This window comes from Ascaphus truei, unplaced genomic scaffold (assembly GCF_040206685.1).
Source record: "Ascaphus truei isolate aAscTru1 unplaced genomic scaffold, aAscTru1.hap1 HAP1_SCAFFOLD_418, whole genome shotgun sequence".
Classification (NCBI taxonomy): Eukaryota; Metazoa; Chordata; class Amphibia; order Anura; family Ascaphidae; genus Ascaphus; species Ascaphus truei.
Genome location: NW_027456749.1, coordinates 268,066 through 289,471, shown reverse-complemented (window position 1 = coordinate 289,471; position 21,406 = coordinate 268,066). Strand labels below are relative to the sequence as shown.

At 53.4% G+C, this 21,406-nt stretch overlaps 1 protein-coding gene across 3 annotated transcripts in view; it reads left to right on the top strand.

Annotated features, from left to right (window-relative positions):
- The window catches only part of LOC142484011 (low density lipoprotein receptor adapter protein 1-like), an 88,705-nt gene that overhangs the window by 9,516 nt on the left and 57,783 nt on the right, over positions 1 to 21,406 (top strand). For all 3 annotated transcript variants that reach the window (XR_012797530.1, XM_075583972.1, XM_075583971.1), the window contains exon 2: positions 15,873 to 16,015. Coding sequence is in view for 2 of the 3 variants with exons in the window: in XM_075583972.1 (XP_075440087.1) it covers positions 15,873 to 16,015 (143 nt within the window). In the remaining variant the exon portion in view is untranslated. The remainder of the gene's footprint in view (positions 1 to 15,872; positions 16,016 to 21,406) is intronic.

The following is a 21,406-nucleotide window of genomic DNA, read 5'->3' as shown; positions in this document are numbered from 1 at the left end:
CCTCTCTGTGTGTGATGATACCCCATGCTTCCTCCTCTCTCTGTGTGTGTGATGATACCCCCATGCTTCCTCCTCTCTGTGTGTGATGATACCCCCATGCTTCCTCCTCTCTCTGTGTATGTGATGATACCCCCATGCTTCCTCCTCCTCTCTGTGTGTGTGATAATACCCCCATGCTTCCTCCCCCTCTCTGTGTGTGATAATACCCCCATGCTTCCTCCTCCTCTCTGTGTGTGTGATAATACCCCCATGCTTCCTCCTCTCTGTGTGTGATAATACCCCCATGCTTCCTCCTCCTCTCTGTGTGTGATAATACCCCCATGCTTCCTCCCCCTCTCTGTGTGTGTGATAATACCCCCATGCTTCCTCCTCCTCTCTGTGTGTGATGATACCCCCATGCTTCCTCCCCCTCTCTGTGTGTGTGATGATACCCCCATGCTTCCTCCTCCTCTCTGTGTGTGATGATACCCCCATGCTTCCTCCTCTCTGTGTGTGATGATACCCCCATGCTTCCTCCTCTCTGTGTGTGATAATACCCCCATGCTTCCTCCTCCTCTCTGTGTGTGATGATACCCCCATGCTTCCTCCTCCTCTCTGTGTGTGTGATGATACCCCATGCTTCCTCCTCCTCTCTGTGTGTGATGATACCCCCATGCTTCCTCCTCCTCTCTGTGTGTGATAATACCCCCATGCTTCCTCCTCCTCTCTGTGTGTGATGATACCCCCATGCTTCCTCCTCTCTCTGTGTGTGTGATACCCCCATGCTTCCTCCTCCTCTCTGTGTGTGTGATAATACCCCCATGCTTCCTCCTCTCTGTGTGTGATAATACCCCCATGCTTCCTCCTCCTCTCTGTGTGTGATGATACCCCCATGCTTCCTCCTCTCTGTGTGTGATAATACCCCCATGCTTCCTCCTCCTCTCTGTGTGTGATGATACCCCCATGCTTCCTCCTCTCGGTGTGTGATGATACCCCCATGCTTCCTCCTCCTCTCTGTGTGTGATGATACCCCCATGCTTCCTCCTCCTCTCTGTGTGTGATGATACCCCCATGCTTCCTCCTCCTCTCTCTGTGTGTGATGATACCCCCATGCTTCCTCCTCCTCTCTGTGTGTGATAATACCCCCATGCTTCCTCCTCTCTGTGTGTGATAATACCCCCATGCTTCCTCCCCCTCTCTGTGTGTGTGATAATACCCCCATGCTTCCTCCTCCTCTCTGTGTGTGATAATACCCCCATGCTTCCTCCTCCTCTCTGTATATGGTGATACCCCCATGCTTCCTCCTCCTCTCTGTGTGTGTGATAATACCCCCATGCTTCCTCCTCCTCTCTCTGTGTGTGTGATAATACCCCCATGCTTCCTCCTCCTCTCTCTGTGTGTGTGATAATACCCCCATGCTTCCTCCTCCTCTCTCTGTGTGTGATAATACCCCCATGCTTCCTCCTCTCTGCGTGTGATGATACCCCCATGCTTCCTCCTCCTCTCTGTGTGTGTGATGATACCCCCATGCTTCCTCCTCCTCTCTGTGTGTGATAATACCCCCATGCTTCCTCCTCTCTGCGTGTGATGATACACCCATGCTTCCTCCTCTCTGTGTGTGTGATGATACCCCCATGCTTCCTCCTCCTCTCTGTGTGTGATGATACCCCCATGCTTCCTCCTCCTCTCTGTGTGTGATGATACCCCCATGCTTCCTCCTCCTCTCTGTGTGTGATAATACCCCCATGCTTCCTCCTCCTCTCTGTGTGTGATGATACCCCCATGCTTCCTCCTCCTCTCTGTGTGTGATGATACCCCCATGCTTCCTCCTCCTCTCTGTGTTTGATGATACCCCCATGCTTCCTCCTCTCTGTGTGTGATGATACCCCCATGCTTCCTCCTCCTCTCTGTGTGTGATGATACCCCCATGCTTCCTTCTCCTCTCTGTGTGTGTGATGATACTCCCATGCTTCCTCCCCCTCTCTGTGTGTGTGATGATACCCCCATGCTTCCTCCCCCTCTCTGTGTGTGATACCCCCATGCTTCCTCCTCCTCTCTGTGTGTGATAATACCCCCATGCTTCCTCCTCCTCTCTGTGTGTGATGATACCCCCATGCTTCCTCCTCCTCTCTGTGTGTGTGATGATACCCCCATGCTTCCTCCTCCTCTCTGTGTGTGATAATACCCCCATGCTTCCTCCTCCTCTCTGTGTGTGTGATAATACCCCCATGCTTCCTCCTCTCTGTGTGTGATAATACCCCCATGCTTCCTCCTCTCTCTGTGTGTGATAATACCCCCATGCTTCCTCCTCCTCTCTGTGTGTGTGATAATACCCCCATGCTTCCTCCTCCTCTCTGTGTGTGATGATACCCCCATGCTTCCTCCTCTCTGTGTGTGATGATACCCCCATGCTTCCTCCCCCTCGCTGTGTGTGATGATACCCCCATGCTTCCTCCTCCTCTCTGTGTGTGATGATACCCCCATGCTTCCTCCTCCTCTCTGTGTGTGTGATAATACCCCCATGCTTCCTCCTCCTCTCTGTGTGTGATGATACCCCCATGCTTCCTCCTCCTCTCTGTGTGTGATACCCCCATGCTTCCTCCTCCTCTCTGTGTGTGATACCCCCATGCTTCCTCCTCCTCTCTGTGTGATAATACCCCCATGCTTCCTCCTCTCTCTGTGTGTGGGATGATACCCCCATGCTTCCTCCCCCTCTCTGTGTGTGATGATACCCCCATGCTTCCGCCTCCTCTGTGTGTGTGTGATAATACCCCCATGCTTCCTCCCCCTCTCTGTGTGTGATGATACCCCCATGCTTCCTCCTCCTCCTCTCTGTGTGTGATGATACCCCCATGCTTCCTCCTCCTCCTCTCTGTGTGTGATGATACCCCCATGCTTCCTCCTCCTCTCTGTTTGTGATGATACCCCCATGCTACCTCCTCTCTCTGTGTGTGATGATACCCCCATGCTTCCTCCTCCTCTCTGTGTGTGATGATACCCCCATGCTTCCTCCTCCTCTCTGTGTGTGGGATGATACCCCCATGCTTCCTCCTCCTCTCTGTGTGTGATAATACCCCATGCTTCCTCCTCTCTGTGTGTGATGATACCCCCATGCTTCCTCCTCCTCTCTGTGTGTGATGATACCCCCATGCTTCCTCCTCTCTGTGTGTGATGATACCCCCATGCTTCATCCTCCTCTCTGTGTGTGATAATACCCCCATGCTTCCTCCTCCTCTCTGTGTGTGATAATACCCCCATGCTTCCTCCTCCTCTCTGTGTGTGTGATAATACCCCCATGCTTCCTCCTCCTCTCTGTGTGTGTGATGATACCCCCATGCTTCCTCCTCCTCTCTGTTTGTGATAATACCCCCATGCTTCCTCCTCCTCTCTGTGTGTGTGATGATACCCCCATGCTTCCTCCTCCTCTCTGTGTGTGATGATACCCCCATGCTTCCTCCTCTCTCTGTGTGTGTGATACCCCCATGCTTCCTCCCCCTCTCTGTGTGTGATGATACCCCCATGCTTCCTCCTCCTCTCTGTGTGTGATGATACCCCCATGCTTCCTCCTCCTCTCTGTGTGTGATGATACCCCCATGCTTCCTCCTCCTCTCTGTGTGTGTGATGATACCCCCATGCTTCCTCCTCTCTGTGTGTGTAATGATACCCCCATGCTTCCTCCTCCTCTCTGTGTGTGATGATACCCCCATGCTTCCTCCTCCTCTCTGTGTGTGTGTGATAATACCCCCATGCTTCCTCCTCCGCTCTGTGTGTGATAATACCCCCATGCTTCCTCCTCCTCTCTGTGTGTGTGATGATACCCTATGCTTCCTCCTCCTCTCTGTGTGTGTGATAATACCCCCATGCTTCCTCCTCCTCTCTGTGTGTGATGATACCCCCATGCTTCCTCCTCCTCTCTGTGTGTGATGATACCCCCCTGCTTCCTCCCCCTCTCTGTGTGTGATAATACCCCCATGCTTCCTCCTCTCTGTGTGTGTGATGATACCCCCATGCTTCCTCCCCCTCTCTGTGTGTGTGATGATACCCCCATGCTTCCTCCTCCTCTCTGTGTGTGATAATACCCCCATGCTTCCTCCTCCTCTCTGTGTGTGATAATACCCCCATGCTTCCTCCTCCTCTCTGTGTGTGATGATACCCCCATGCTTCCTCCTCTCTGTGTGTATGTGATGATACCCCCATGCTTCCTCCTCCTCTCTCTGTGTGTGATAATACCCCCATGCTTCCTCCTCTCTCTGTGTATGTGATGATACCCCCATGCTTCCTCCTCCTCTCTGTGTGTGATGATACCCCCATGCTTCCTCCCCCTCTCTGTGTGTGTGATAATACCCCCATGCTTCCTCCTCCTCTCTGTGTGTGATAATACCCCCATGCTTCCTCCTCCTCTCTGTGTGTGATAATACCCCCATGCTTCCTCCTCCTCTCTGTGTGTGATGATACCCCCATGCTTCCTCCTCTCTCTGTGTATGTGATGATACCCCCATGCTTCCTCCTCTCTCTGTGTGTGATGATACCCCCATGCTTCCTCCTCCGCTCTGTGTGTGATAATACCCCCATGCTTCCTCCTCCTCTCTGTGTGTGATAATACCCCCATGCTTCCTCCTCCTCTCTGTGTGTGATAATACCCCCATGCTTCCTCCTCCTCTCTGTGTGTGATGATACCCCCATGCTTCCTCCTCCTCTCTGTGTGTGATAATACCCCCATGCTTCCTCCTCCTCTCTGTGTGTGATGATACCCCCATGCTTCCTCCTCTCTCTGTGTATGTGATGATACCCCCATGCTTCCTCCTCTCTCTGTGTGTGATGATACCCCCATGCTTCCTCCTCTCTCTGTGTGTGGGATGATACCCCCATGCTTCCTCCTCCTCTCTCTGTGTGTGATAATACCCCCATGCTTCCTCCTCCTCTCTCTGTGTGTGATAATACCCCCATGCTTCCTCCTCCTCTCTGTGTGTGTGATAATACCCCCATGCTTCCTCCTCTCTGTGTGTGTGATAATACCCCCATGCTTCCTCCTCCTCTCTGTGTGTGATAATACCCCCATGCTTCCTCCCCCTCTCTGTGTGTGATAATACCCCCATGCTTCCTCCCCCTCTCTGTGTGTGATGATACCCCCATGCTTCCTCCTCTCTGTGTGTGTGATAATACCCCCATGCTTCCTCCCCCTCTCTGTGTGTGATGATACCCCCATGCTTCCTCCTCTCTGTGTGTGTGATAATACCCCCATGCTTCCTCCCCCTCTCTGTGTCTGATGATACCCCCATGCTTCCTCCTCTCTGTGTGTGTGATAATACCCCCATGCTTCCTCCTCCTCTCTGTGTGTGTGATGATACCCCCATGCTTCCTCCTCTCTCTGTGTGTGATGATACCCCCATGCTTCCTCCCCCTCTCTGTGTGTGATGATACCCCCATGCTTCCTCCTCTCTGTGTGTGTGATAATACCCCCATGCTTCCTCCCCCTCTCTGTGTCTGATGATACCCCCATGGTTCCTCCTCTCTGTGTGTGTGATAATACCCCCAGGCTTCCTCCTCCTCTCTGTGTGTGATGATACCCCCATGCTTCCTCCTCCTCTCTGTGTGTGATGATACCCCCATGCTTCCTCCTCCTCTCTGTGTGTGATGATACCCCCATGCTTCCTCCTCTCTGTGTGTGATGATACCCCCATGCTTCCTCCTCTCTCTGTGTATGTGATGATACCCCCATGCTTCCTCCTCCTCTCTGTGTGTGATGATACCCCCATGCTTCCTCCTCCTCTCTGTGTGTGTGATAATACCCCCATGCCTCCTCCTCCTCTCTGTGTGTGATAATACCCCCATGCTTCCTCCTCCTCCTCTCTGTGTGTGATAATACCCCCATGCTTCCTCCTCCTCTCTGTGTGTGTGTGATACCCCCATGCTTCCTCCTCCTCTCTCTGCGTGTGATGATACCCCCATGCTTCCTCCTCTCTCTGTGTGTGTGATGATACCCCCATGCTTCCTCCTCCTCTCTGTGTGTGTGATAATACCCCCATGCTTCCTCCCCCTCTCTGTGTGTGATAATACCCCCATGCTTCCTCCTCCTCTCTGTGTGTGTGATACCCCCATGCTTCCTCCTCTCTCTGTGTATGTGATGATACCCCCATGCTTCCTCCTCCTCTCTGTGTGTGATGATACCCCCATGCTTCCTCCTCCTCTCTGTGTGTGATGATACCCCCATGCTTCCTCCTCTCTCTGTGTATGTGATGATACCCCCATGCTTCCTCCTCCTCTCTGTGTGTGATGATACCCCCATGCTTCCTCCTCTCTCTGTGTATGTGATGATACCCCCATGCTTCCTCCTCCTCTCTGTGTGTGTGATAATACCCCCATGCTTCCTCCTCTCTCTGTGTGTGATGATACCCCCATGCTTCCTCCCCCTCTCTGTGTGTGATAATACCCCCATGCTTCCTCCCCCTCGCTGTGTGTGATGATACCCCCATGCTTCCTCCTCCTCTCTGTGTGTGATAATACCCCCAGGCTTCCTCCTCCTCTCTGTGTGTGATGATACCCCCATGCTTCCTCCTCCTCTCTGTGTGTGATAATACCCCCATGCTTCCTCCTCCTCTCTGTGTGTGATGATACCCCCATGCTTCCTCCTCCTCTCTGTGTGTGTGATAATACCCCCATGCTTCCTCCTCTCTGCGTGTGATGATACCCCCATGCTTCCTCCTCCTCTCTGTGTGTGTGATACCCCCATGCTTCCTCCTCCTCTCTGTGTGTGTGATAATACCCCCATGCTTCCTCCTCCTCTCTGTGTGTGATGATACCCCCATGCTTCCTCCTCCTCTCTGTGTGTGATAATACCCCCAGGCTTCCTCCTCCTCTCTGTGTGTGATGATACCCCCATGCTTCCTCCTCCTCTCTGTGTGTGATAATACCCCCATGCTTCCTCCTCCTCTCTGTGTGTGATGATACCCCCATGCTTCCTCCTCCTCTCTGTGTGTGATGATACCCCCATGCTTCCTCCCCCTCTCTGTGTGTGATGATACCCCCATGCTTCCTCCTCTCTGTGTGTGTGATGATACCCCCATGCTTCCTCCCCCTCTCTGTGTGTGTGATAATACCCCCATGCTTCCTCCTCCTCTCTGTGTGTGATGATACCCCCATGCTTCCTCCTCTCTCTGTGTATGTGATGATACCCCCATGCTTCCTCCTCCTCTCTGTGTGTGATGATACCCCCATGCTTCCTCCTCTCTCTGTGTATGTGATGATACCCCCATGCTTCCTCCTCCTCTCTGTGTGTGTGATGATACCCCCATGCTTCCTCCTCTCTGTGTGTGATGATACCCCCATGCTTCCTCCTCCTCTCTGTGTGTGATAATACCCCCATGCTTCCTCCTCTCTGTGTGTGATGATACCCCCATGCTTCCTCCTCCTCTCTGTGTGTGATAATACCCCCATGCTTCCTCCTCCTCTCTGTGTGTGATAATACCCCCATGCTTCCTCCTCCTCCTCTCTGTGTGTGATAATACCCCCATGCTTCCTCCTCCTCTCTCTGCGTGTGATGATACCCCCATGCTTCCTCCTCTCTTTGTGTGTGTGATGATACCCCCATGCTTCCTCCTCCTCTCTGTGTGTGTGATAATACCCCCATGCTTCCTCCCCCTTTCTGTGTGTGATAATACCCCCATGCTTCCTCCTCCTCTCTGTGTGTGATGATACCCCCATGCTTCCTCCTCTCTGTGTGTGATAATACCCCCATGCTTCCTCCTCCTCTCTGTGTGTGATAATACCCCCATGCTTCCTCCCCCTCTCTGTGTGTGTGATAATACCCCCATGCTTCCTCCTCCTCTCTGTGTGTGATAATACCCCCATGCTTCCTCCTCCTCTCTGTTTGTGATGATACCCCCATGCTTCCTCCTCCTCTCTGTGTGTGATGATACCCCCATGCTTCCTCCTCCTCTCTGTGTGTGTGATAATACCCCCATGCTTCCTCCTCTCTCTCTGTGTGTGATGATACCCCCATGCTTCCTCCTCCTCTCTGTGTGTGTGATGATACCCCCATGCTTCCTCCTCCTCTCTGTGTGTGATAATACCCCCATGCTTCCTCCTCCTCTCTGTATGTGATGATACCCCCATGCTTCCTCCTCCTCTCTCTGTGTGTGTGATGATACCCCCATGCTTCCTCCTCCTCCTCTCTGTGTGTGATAATACCCCCATGCTTCCTCCTCTCTGCGTGTGATGATACCCCCATGCTTCCTCCTCCTCTCTGTGTGTGATGATACCCCCATGCTTCCTCCTCCTCTCTGTGTGTGTGATAATACCCCCATGCTTCCTCCTCCTCTCTGTGTGTGATGATACCCCCATGCTTCCTCCTCCTCTCTGTGTGTGATGATACCCCCATGCTTCCTCCTCCTCTCTGTGTGTGTGATAATACCCTCATGCTTCCTCCTCCTCTCTGTGTGTGATAATACCCCCATGCTTCCTCCTCCTCTCTGTGTGTGATAATACCCCCATGCTTCCTCCTCTCTCTGTGTGTGATGATACCCCCATGCTTCCTCCCCCTCTCTGTGTGTGATAATACCCCCATGCTTCCTCCCCCTCGCTGTGTGTGATGATACCCCCATGCTTCCTCCTCCTCTCTGTGTGTGATGATACCCCCATGCTTCCTCCTCCTCCTCTCTGTGTGTGATAATACCCCCATGCTTCCTCCTCCTCCTCTCTGTGTGTGATAATACCCCCATGCTTCCTCCTCTCTGCGTGTGATGATACCCCCATGCTTCCTCCTCCTCTCTGTGTGTGATGATACCCCCATGCTTCCTCCTCCTCTCTGTGTGTGTGATAATACCCCCATGCTTCCTCCTCCTCTCTGTGTGTGATGATACCCCCATGCTTCCTCCTCCTCTCTGTGTGTGATGATACCCCCATGCTTCCTCCTCCTCTCTGTGTGTGTGATAATACCCCCATGCTTCCTCCTCCTCTCTGTGTGTGATAATACCCCCATGCTTCCTCCTCCTCTCTGTGTGTGATAATACCCCCATGCTTCCTCCTCTCTCTGTGTGTGATGATACCCCCATGCTTCCTCCCCCTCTCTGTGTGTGATAATACCCCCATGCTTCCTCCCCCTCGCTGTGTGTGATGATACCCCCATGCTTCCTCCTCCTCTCTGTGTGTGATAATACCCCCATGCTTCCTCCTCCTCTCTGTGTGTGATGATACCCCCATGCTTCCTCCTCCTCTCTGTGTGTGATAATACCCCCAGGCTTCCTCCTCCTCTCTGTGTGTGATGATACCCCCATGCTTCCTCCTCCTCTCTGTGTGTGATAATACCCCCATGCTTCCTCCTCCTCTCTGTGTGTGATGATACCCCCATGCTTCCTCCTCCTCTCTGTGTGTGTGATAATACCCCCATGCTTCCTCCTCTCTGCGTGTGATGATACCCCCATGCTTCCTCCTCCTCTCTGTGTGTGATGATACCCCCATGCTTCCTCCTCCTCTCTGTGTGTGATGATACCCCCATGCTTCCTCCCCCTCTCTGTGTGTGATGATACCCCCATGCTTCCTCCTCTCTGTGTGTGTGATGATACCCCCATGCTTCCTCCCCCTCTCTGTGTGTGATGATACCCCCATGCTTCCTCCTCTCTGTGTGTGTGATGATACCCCCATGCTTCCTCCCCCTCTCTGTGTGTGTGATAATACCCCCATGCTTCCTCCTCCTCTCTGTGTGTGTGATAATACCCCCATGCTTCCTCCTCCTCTCTGTGTGTGATGATACCCCCATGCTTCCTCCTCCTCTCTGTGTGTGATGATACCCCCATGCTTCCTCCCCCTCTCTGTGTGTGATAATACCCCCATGCTTCCTCCCCCTCGCTGTGTGTGATGATACCCCCATGCTTCCTCCTCCTCTCTGTGTGTGATAATACCCCCATGCTTCCTCCTCCTCTCTGTGTGTGATGATACCCCCATGCTTCCTCCTCCTCTCTGTGTGTGATAATACCCCCATGCTTCCTCCTCCTCTCTGTGTGTGATGATACCCCCATGCTTCCTCCTCCTCTCTGTGTGTGATAATACCCCCATGCTTCCTCCTCCTCTCTGTGTGTTATGATACCCCCATGCTTCCTCCTCCTCTCTGTGTGTGATGATACCCCCATGCTTCCTCCTCCTCCTCTCTGTGTGTGATAATACCCCCATGCTTCCTCCTCCTCTCTGTGTGTTATAATACCCCCATGCTTCCTCCTCCTCTCTGTGTGTGTGATAATACCCCCATACTTCCTCCTCCTCTCTGTGTGTTATAATACCCCCATGCTTCCTCCTCCTCTCTGTGTGTGATGATACCCCCATGCTTCCTCCTCCTCTCTGTGTGTGTGATAATACCCCCATACTTCCTCCTCCTCTCTGTGTGTTATAATACCCCCATGCTTCCTCCTCCTGTCTGTGTGTGATGATACCCCCATGCTTCCTCCTCCTCCTCTCTGTGTGTGATGATACCCCCATGCTTCCTCCTCCTCTCTGTGTGTGATGATACCCCCATGCTTCCTCCTCCTCTCTGTGTGTGATGATACCCCCATGCTTCCTCCTCCTCTCTGTGTGTGTGATAATACCCCCATGCTTCCTCCTCCTCTCTGTGTGTGTGTGATAATACCCCCATGCTACCTCCTCTGTGTGTGTGATAATACCCCCATGCTTCCTCCTCCTCTCTGTGTGTGATGATACCCCCATGCTTCCTCCTCCTCTCTGTGTTTGTGATAATACCCCCATGCTTCCTCCTCCTCTCTGTGTGTGATAATACCCCCATGCTTCCTCCTCTCTGTGTGTGATAATACCCCCATGCTTCCTCCTCCTCTCTGTGTGTGATGATACCCCCATGCTTCCTCCTCCTCTCTGTGTGTTATAATACCCCCATGCTTCCTCCTCCTCTCTGTGTGTGTGATAATACCCCCATGCTTCCTCCTCCTCTCTGTGTGTGTGATACCCCCATGCTTCTTCCTCCTCTCTGTGTGTGTGATAATACCCCCATGCTTCCTCCTCCTCTCTGTGTGTGTGATAATACCCCCATGCTTCCTCCTCCTCTCTGTGTGTGTGATGATACCCCATGCTTCCTCCTCCTCTCTGTGTGTGATGATACCCCCATGCTTCCTCCTCCTCTCTGTGTGTGATAATACCCCCATGCTTCCTCCTCCTCTCTGTGTGTGATGATACCCCCATGCTTCCTCCTCTCTCTGTGTGTGGTGATACCCCCATGCTTCCTCCTCCTCTCTGTGTGTGATAATACCCCCATGCTTCCTCCTCCTCTCTGTGTGTGTGATAATACCCCCATGCTTCCTCCTCCTCTCTGTGTGTGATAATACCCCCATGCTTCCTCCTCCTCTCTGTGTGTGATAATACCCCCATGCTTCCTCCTCTCTCTGTGTGTGATGATACCCCCATGCTTCCTCCCCCTCTCTGTGTGTGATAATACCCCCATGCTTCCTCCCCCTCGCTGTGTGTGATGATACCCCCATGCTTCCTCCTCCTCTCTGTGTGTGATAATACCCCCATGCTTCCTCCTCCTCTCTGTGTGTGATGATACCCCCATGCTTCCTCCTCCTCTCTGTGTGTGTGATAATACCCCCATGCTTCCTCCTCCTCTCTGTGTGTGATAATACCCCCATGCTTCCTCCTCCTCTCTGTGTGTGATAATACCCCCATGCTTCCTCCTCTCTCTGTGTGTGATGATACCCCCATGCTTCCTCCCCCTCTCTGTGTGTGATAATACCCCCATGCTTCCTCCCCCTCGCTGTGTGTGATGATACCCCCATGCTTCCTCCTCCTCTCTGTGTGTGATAATACCCCCATGCTTCCTCCTCCTCTCTGTGTGTGATGATACCCCCATGCTTCCTCCTCCTCTCTGTGTGTGATAATACCCCCAGGCTTCCTCCTCCTCTCTGTGTGTGATGATACCCCCATGCTTCCTCCTCCTCTCTGTGTGTGATAATACCCCCATGCTTCCTCCTCCTCTCTGTGTGTGATGATACCCCCATGCTTCCTCCTCCTCTCTGTGTGTGTGATAATACCCCCATGCTTCCTCCTCTCTGCGTGTGATGATACCCCCATGCTTCCTCCTCCTCTCTGTGTGTGATGATACCCCCATGCTTCCTCCTCCTCTCTGTGTGTGATGATACCCCCATGCTTCCTCCCCCTCTCTGTGTGTGATGATACCCCCATGCTTCCTCCTCTCTGTGTGTGTGATGATACCCCCATGCTTCCTCCCCCTCTCTGTGTGTGATGATACCCCCATGCTTCCTCCTCTCTGTGTGTGTGATGATACCCCCATGCTTCCTCCCCCTCTCTGTGTGTGTGATAATACCCCCATGCTTCCTCCTCCTCTCTGTGTGTGTGATAATACCCCCATGCTTCCTCCTCCTCTCTGTGTGTGATGATACCCCCATGCTTCCTCCTCCTCTCTGTGTGTGATGATACCCCCATGCTTCCTCCCCCTCTCTGTGTGTGATAATACCCCCATGCTTCCTCCCCCTCGCTGTGTGTGATGATACCCCCATGCTTCCTCCTCCTCTCTGTGTGTGATAATACCCCCATGCTTCCTCCTCCTCTCTGTGTGTGATGATACCCCCATGCTTCCTCCTCCTCTCTGTGTGTGATAATACCCCCATGCTTCCTCCTCCTCTCTGTGTGTGATGATACCCCCATGCTTCCTCCTCCTCTCTGTGTGTGATAATACCCCCATGCTTCCTCCTCCTCTCTGTGTGTTATGATACCCCCATGCTTCCTCCTCCTCTCTGTGTGTGATGATACCCCCATGCTTCCTCCTCCTCCTCTCTGTGTGTGATAATACCCCCATGCTTCCTCCTCCTCTCTGTGTGTTATAATACCCCCATGCTTCCTCCTCCTCTCTGTGTGTGTGATAATACCCCCATACTTCCTCCTCCTCTCTGTGTGTTATAATACCCCCATGCTTCCTCCTCCTCTCTGTGTGTGATGATACCCCCATGCTTCCTCCTCCTCTCTGTGTGTGTGATAATACCCCCATACTTCCTCCTCCTCTCTGTGTGTTATAATACCCCCATGCTTCCTCCTCCTGTCTGTGTGTGATGATACCCCCATGCTTCCTCCTCCTCCTCTCTGTGTGTGATGATACCCCCATGCTTCCTCCTCCTCTCTGTGTGTGATGATACCCCCATGCTTCCTCCTCCTCTCTGTGTGTGATGATACCCCCATGCTTCCTCCTCCTCTCTGTGTGTGTGATAATACCCCCATGCTTCCTCCTCCTCTCTGTGTGTGTGTGATAATACCCCCATGCTACCTCCTCTGTGTGTGTGATAATACCCCCATGCTTCCTCCTCCTCTCTGTGTGTGATGATACCCCCATGCTTCCTCCTCCTCTCTGTGTTTGTGATAATACCCCCATGCTTCCTCCTCCTCTCTGTGTGTGATAATACCCCCATGCTTCCTCCTCTCTGTGTGTGATAATACCCCCATGCTTCCTCCTCCTCTCTGTGTGTGATGATACCCCCATGCTTCCTCCTCCTCTCTGTGTGTTATAATACCCCCATGCTTCCTCCTCCTCTCTGTGTGTGTGATAATACCCCCATGCTTCCTCCTCCTCTCTGTGTGTGTGATACCCCCATGCTTCTTCCTCCTCTCTGTGTGTGTGATAATACCCCCATGCTTCCTCCTCCTCTCTGTGTGTGATGATACCCCCATGCTTCCTCCCCCTCTCTGTGTGTGTGTGATAATACCCCCATGCTTCCTCCTCCTCTCTGTGTGTGTGATAATACCCCCATGCTTCCTCCTCCTCTCTGTGTGTGTGATGATACCCCATGCTTCCTCCTCCTCTCTGTGTGTGATGATACCCCCATGCTTCCTCCTCCTCTCTGTGTGTGATAATACCCCCATGCTTCCTCCTCCTCTCTGTGTGTGATGATACCCCCATGCTTCCTCCTCTCTCTGTGTGTGGTGATACCCCCATGCTTCCTCCTCCTCTCTGTGTGTGATAATACCCCCATGCTTCCTCCTCCTCTCTGTGTGTGATGATACCCCCATGCTTCCTCCTCCTCTCTGTGTGTGATAATAACCCCATGCTTCCTCCTCCTCTCTGTGTGTGATGATACCCCCATGCTTCCTCCTCCTCTCTGTGTGTGATGATACCCCCATGCTTCCTCCTCCTCTCTGTGTGTGATAATAACCCCATGCTTCCTCCTCTCTGTGTGTGATGATACCCCATGCTTCCTCCTCTCTGTGTGTGTGATGATACCCCCATGCTTCCTCCCCCTCTCTGTGTGTGTGTGATAATACCCCCATGCTTCCTCCCCCTCTCTGTGTGTGTGTGATGATACCCCCATGCTTCCTCCTCCTCTCTGTGTGTGTGATGATACCCCATGCTTCCTCCTCCTCTCTGTGTGTGATAATACCCCCATGCTTCCTCCTCCTCTCTGTGTGTGATGATACCCCCATGCTTCCTCCTCCTCTCTGTGTGTGATGATACCCCCATGCTTCCTCCTCTCTGTGTGTGATAATAACCCCATGCTTCCTCCTCTCTGTGTGTGGTGATACCCCCATGCTTCCTCCCCCTCTCTGTGTGTGTGTGATAATACCCCCATGCTTCCTCCCCCTCTCTGTGTGTGTGTGATGATACCCCATGCTTCCTCCTCCTCTCTGTGTGTGATAATACCCCCATGCTTCCTCCTCCTCTCTGTGTGTGTGATGATACCCCATGCTTCCTCCTCCTCTCTGTGTGTGATGATACCCCCATGCTTCCTCCTCCTCTCTGTGTGTGATGATACCCCCATGCTTCCTCCTCTCTGTGTGTGATAATAACCCCATGCTTCCTCCTCTTTGTGTGTGATAATACCCCCATGCTTCCTCCTCCTCTCTGTGTGTGTGATGATACCCCATGCTTCCTCCTCCTCTCTGTGTGTGTGATGATACCCCCATGCTTCCTCCTCCTCTCTGTGTGTGATGATACCCCCATGCTTCCTCCTCCTCTCTGTGTGTGATGATACCCCCATGCTTCCTCCTCTCTCTGTGTGTGTGATGATACCCCCATGCTTCCTCCTCCTCTCTGTGTGTGATGATACCCCCATGCTTCCTCCTCTCTGTGTGTGATGATACCCCCATGCTTCCTCCTCCTCTCTGTGTGTGATAATACCCCCATGCTTCCTCCTCTCTGTGTGTGATGATACCCCCATGCTTCCTCCTCTCTGTGTGTGATGATACCCCCATGCTTCCTCCCCCTCTCTGTGTGTGTGATAATACCCCCATGCTTCCTCCTCTCTCTGTGTGTGATGATACCCCCATGCTTCCTCCTCCTCTCTGTGTGTGATAATACCCCCATGCTTCCTCCTCTCTGTGTGTGATGATACCCCCATGCTTCCTCCCCCTCTCTGTGTGTGTGATGATACCCCCATGCTTCCTCCTCTCTCTGTGTGTGATGATACCCCCATGCTTCCTCCTCCTCTCTGTGTGTGATGATACCCCCATGCTTCCTCCTCCTCTCTGTATGTGATGATACCCCCATGCTTCCTCCTCTCTCTGTGTGTGATGATACCCCCATGCTTCCTCCTCTCTGTGTGTGATGATACCCCCATGCTTCCTCCTCTCTGTGTGTGATGATACCCCCATGCTTCCTCCTCTCTGTGTGTGATGATACCCCCATGCTTCCTCCTCTCTCTGTGTGTGATGATACCCCCATGCTTCCTCCTCCTCTCTGTGTGTGATGATACCCCCATGCTTCCTCCTCCTCTCTGTGTGTGATGATACCCCCATGCTTCCTCCTCTCTCTGTGTGTGATGATACCCCCATGCTTCCTCCTCTCTCTGTGTGTGATAATACCCCCATGCTTCCTCCTCTCTGTGTGTGATAATACCCCCATGCTTCCTCCTCCTCTCTGTGTGTGATGATACCCCCATGCTTTCTTCCCTCAGAGCTCCCAGAGAACTGGACCGACACTAAGGAGACCCTTCTGGAGGGAATGGTCTTTCACCTCAAGTATCTGGGGATGACACTGGTGGAGAAACCTAAGGGAGAGGACATGGCGGCTTCAGCTATACGGCGAATCATCACCATGGTAAACTGCCCTCCGTAACATTGTCTTTACTAATTGGCAGTTCAGCCCAAAATGACCGACTGCCATCTTGTGGCGGGCCTATCTCTGATATTCTTGTGTTAAAGGTTGGATTCTCCTTTTCTTCAGATACCGAGACTGTGTGACCCTATCTGTGTGTGTTTCTATCTCTATCCTACTCCCATTAATTCCCACTGCTGGATGAAGCCTCCCCAGTGATCTCCAAGGTCCTGCGGTTACAGCCTCTCTTCTCCACGTCGCTCCCACACATTCCCTCATCCCGTCCTCTCCAGCCCGTGCCTCCCCACTGCTGGATGAAGCCTCCCCAGTGATCTCCCAGGTCCTGCAGTTACAGCCTCTCTTCTCCATGTCACTCCCACACATTCCCTCATCCCATCCTGCCCAGCCCGTGTCTCCCCACTGCTGGATGAAGTCTCCCCAGTGATCTCCCAGGTCTTGCGGTTACAGCCTCTCTTCTCCACGTGGCTCCCACACATTCCCTCATCTCATCACCTTCAGCCCGTGTCTCCCCACTGCTGGATGAAGCCTCCCCAGTGATCTCCCAGGTCCTGCGGTTACAGCCTCTCTTCTCCACGTCGCTCCCACACATTCCCTCATCCCGTCCTCTCCAGCCCGTGCCTCCCCACTGCTGGATGAAGCCTCCCCAGTGATCTCCCAGGTCCTGCAGTTACAGCCTCTCTTCTCCATGTCACTCCCACACATTCCCTCATCCCATCCTCCCCAGCCCGTGTCTCCCCACTGCTGGATGAAGTCTCCCCAGTGATCTCCCAGGTCTTGCGGTTACAGCCTCTCTTCTCCACGTGGCTCCCACACATTCCCTCATCTCATCACCTTCAGCCCGTGTCTCCCCACTGCTTGATGCAGTCTCCCCAGTGATCTCCCAGGTCCTGCGGTTACAGCCTCTCTTCTCCACATCGCTCCCACACATTCCCTCATCCCATCCTCTCCAGCCCGTGTCTTCCCACTGCTGGATGAAGTCTCCCCAGTGATCTCCCAGGTCCTGCGGTTACAGCCTTTCTTCTCCATGTCGCTCCCACACATTCCCTCATCCCATCCTCTTCAGCCCGTGTCTCCCCACTGCTGGATGAAGCCTCCCCAGTGATCTCCCAGGTCCTGCGGTTACAGCCTCTCTTCTCCACGTTACTCCCACACATTCCCTCATCCCATCCTCTCCAGCCTGAGTCTCCCCACTGCTGGATGAAGTCTCCCCAGTGATCTCCCAGGTCCTGCGGTTACAGCCTCTCTTCTCCACATTGCTCCCACACATTCCCTCATCCCATCCTCTCCAGCCCGTGTCTCCCCACTGCTGGATGAAGCCTCCCCAGTGATATCCCAGGTCCTGCGGTTACAGCCTCTCTTCTCCACGTCGCTCCCACACATTCCCTCATCCCATCCTCTCCAGCCTGTGTCTCTTCACTGCTGGATGCAGACACCCCAGTGATCTCCCAGGTCCTGCGGTTACAGCCTCTCTTCTCCACGTCGCTCCCATGCATTCCCTCATCCCATCCTCTCCAGCCTGTGTCTCCCCACTGCTGGATGAAGTCTCCCCAGTGATCTCCCAGGTCCTGCAGTTACAGCCTCTCTTCTCCACGTCGCTCCCACACATTCCCTCATCCCATCCTCTCCAGCCCATGTCTCCCCACTGCTGGTTGAAGCCTCCCCAGTGATCTCCCAGGTCCTGCGGTTACAGCCTCTCTTCTCCACGTCACTCCCACACATTCCCTCATCTCATCACCTTCAGCCCGTGTCTCCCCACTGCTGGATGAAGCCTCCCCAGTGATCTCCCAGGTCCTGCGGTTACAGTCTCTCTTCTCCACGTCGCTCCCACACATTCCCTCATCCCATCCTCCCCAGCCCGTGTCTCCCCACTGCTGGATGAAGCCTCCCCAGTGATCTCCCAGGTCCTGCGGTTACAGCCTCTCTTCTCCACGTCGCTCCCACACATTCCCTCATCCCATCCTCTCCAGCCCGTGTCTCCCCACTGCTGGATGAAGCCTCCCCAGTGATCTCCCAGGTCCTGCGGTTACAGCCTCTCTTCTCCACGTCGCTCCCACACATTCCCTCATCCCATCCTCTCCAGCCCGTGTCTCCCCACTACTAGATGAAGCCTCCTCAGTGATCTCCCAGGTCCTGCGGTTACAGCCTCTCTTCTCCACGTCGCTCCCACACATTCCCCCATCCCATCCTCTCCAGCCCGTGTCTCCCCACTGCTGGATGAAGCCTCCCCAGTGATCCCCCAGGTCCTGCGGTTACAGCCTCTCTTCTCCACGTCGCTCCCACACATTCCCTCATCCCATTCTCTCCAGCCCGTGTCTCCCCACTGCTTGATGCAGTCTCCCCAGTGATCTCCCAGGTCCTGCGGTTACAGCCTCTCTTCTCCACGTCGCTCCCACACATTCCCTCATCCCATCCTCCCCAGCCCGTGTCTCCCCACTGCTGGATGAAGCCTGCCCAGTGATCCCCCAGGTCCTGCGGTAACAGCCTCTCTTCTCCACGTCGCTCCCACACATTCCCTCATCCCATCCTCTCCAGCCCGTGTCTCCCCACTGCTGGATGAAGCCTCCCCAGTGATCTCCCAGGTCCTGCGGTTACAGCCTCTCTTCTCCACGTCGCTCCCACACATTCCCTCATCCCATCCTCTCCAGCCCGTGTCTCCCCACTGCTGGTCTCCCTCCCCATCTCTTACCCACTCTCCTTCCCCATCTCTCACCCACTCTCCTTCCCCATCTCTCACTCTCCCTCCTCATCTCTCACTCACTCTCCCTTCCCATCTATCACTCACTCTCCCTCCCCATCTCTCACTCACTCTCCCTCCCCATCTGCCACTCACTCTCCCTCCCCATCTCTCACTCACTCTCCCTCCCCATCTCTCACTGAGGCTGCGTCCATAGAGCCCCAGCCCGCGCTCCTCCGCGCTGAGCCTCGCCTGACCGGTCAGCAGCAATCCCATGGACTGGCTGGCGAGCCAGTGTGCGCGATCGGGAGACGGGGGGAGGTGGGCAGTGACGTTGCTGGGCCAATAACCGCGACGCACCGACGTCAATGTCGTGGCACTGATGTCATGGCGCCGTGACGTTGACGCTGCTTTGCTCTGATTGGAGATTTTCAGCCGTCAGCGCGCTGAAAAACAGTTTCGGCTGTCGGTTGCAAATCCCTGCGCCTCAGCACGCCTGCGGACGCTCGCGGGAGCCCCCTCTCAAGACATCCTCATTGAGGATGCCGGGGCTCATCGCGGAGCGTCCGCACGGTGCAGCGCTGCCTGTCCTTCCATGGACGCAGCCTCACTGTGACTGTGAGGGGGTAACCAGGCTCAATAATAAAGGTTAAGGCCACTTGGTTACCCATGATCCATGTTTTGGGGTCCTAGAGTGTCAGCTCTTGGGCCCGGGCATTGTATATGCATTACTGTGACTGTGTGCAAAATATGCGACAATTGCCATTTTTTGTGTTTGACCTTTTCCAGAGGTGCTGGGACCAGGGGGGTGTTCAGGAGGTAAGTTTCAGGGGGGGGTTGCCGGAGAAAGTCTTTACAGATTGTGGCTATGTATCGGGGTTCCCAAGTTATGAGTTACCCCAAAAGTGTATCTGGGAATCAAGTGAGATTCTCGGATACATAGAGGCCCAGCGCTCCGGGCAAACCCGTCCTGAAAACGTTCTTGCGACTCACCCCTAGGACGTCCTGCTTCAGCATAAACCAGGACAAGGTAAAATGAGGCACAGGACTCCCTAGTATAAAGGGACACTGCCCAAGTAATGCCCCGGTACCCTGAATCCAGTATAGGGGTTCAGGGGGTTACTCCAGCTCAGGATAAAGCTGAGAGTTTATTGGTGTAAGGGAAACGTTTGTCCTGTTAGAATAAAACGGTGTAAGTTAGGTTGTTACAGTAAAACAGGGATGTGCTAGTAAGGGTAGAAACAGTTAAGGGTTTCACTCCCTCTCTCACCCCTCTCTCCCCCCTCTCTCCCCCCTCTCTCACTCCTCTCTCCCCCCTCTCTCCCCCCTCTCTCACTGCCTCTCTCCCCCCTCTCTCACTCCCAGTGCAGAGAAGTGTAGGTTACTGGAATCATATCATGTGTGAAATGTATGAATTATGGTAACAATGTTTTCTGCATAAGGGGGAAGAGAAAATCCCCCACGATTTATATGTTTAAATGTATTATGCTTGGTGCCCAGTTAATGCCCAGTCACCCTGAGCCTGGTATAGGGGTTCAGGGGGCACTCCCGCTAGGTGAGAAAAGCTGCGAGGTTAAAGTGTGGGGCAGAGGGGGGGGAGGTAGATTGAATTACCAAAGTGTATTGCAACATGTGCTGGGGCATTGTCCCAAGCGGGAGCCACGCTGCCTCACGCAGACTGCAAAGGCGAGGGGTGCGAGAGCCACGTGTTCAGGGTGGCCAAGCAGTGGCCACATCCCCAGATCAAGAGACCTGATTTACATTTCAAGCAGGTCTAGCCAGGCCGGCCGGAGACCTGTCACCGCGGGTGGGAGGCAGGGGACAGAGGGCAGAAGGGGACAGAGGGCCGAAGGGCCACATGCCACCTGCCCCTGTGGACAGTCCGGGGTTATGAGACTGAGTTGTCTCTGATTGGCTCCTGGGAACCCTCTCATGCTCCTGATAGGAAGGTAGGATTCCGTGGCCGGGCTGTGAGGTTTTACAAACCCTCACCCAGCTGAGATCGGTGTCCGTGGCTGAGATCGGTGTCCGTGGCTCAGTGGGTGGCAGGATTTCCACGTTCTAAGTGATTTTAAGTTTCCAGTTCCCAGCGAGAAAGAGGCAGGACTCTGCTTCAGCACAGCCTGCCTAGAAGCTTTGCAGTTACACGTTATTGGGGGTACACGTCCAGATGTGACGTCCCTACAGCCAGGAAAGATTCGTTTTGTCTCCCAGTTCCCAAAGTCAGTGTGTCTTTCCTCTGTATTGTGTGTAATATTGTGTGTCTTTCCTCTGTATTGTGTGTAATATTGTGTGTCTTTCCTCTGTATTGTGTGTAATATTGTGTGTCTTTCCTCTGTATTGTGTGTAATATTGTGTGTCTTTCCTCTGTATTGTGTGTAATATTGTGTGTCTTTCCTCTGTATTGTGTGTAATATTGTGTGTCTTTCCTCTGTATTGTGTGTAATATTGTGTGTCTTTCCTCTGTATTGTGTGTAATATTGTGTGTCTTTCCTCTGTATTGTGTGTAATATTGTGTGTCTTTCCTCTGTATTGTGTGTAATATTGTGTGTCTTTCCTCTGTATTGTGTGTAATATTGTGTGTCTTTCCTCTGTATTGTGTGTAATATTGTGTGTCTTTCCTCTGTATTGTGTGTAATATTGTGTGTCTTTCCTCTGTATTGTGTGTAATATTGTGTGTCTTTCCTCTGTATTGTGTG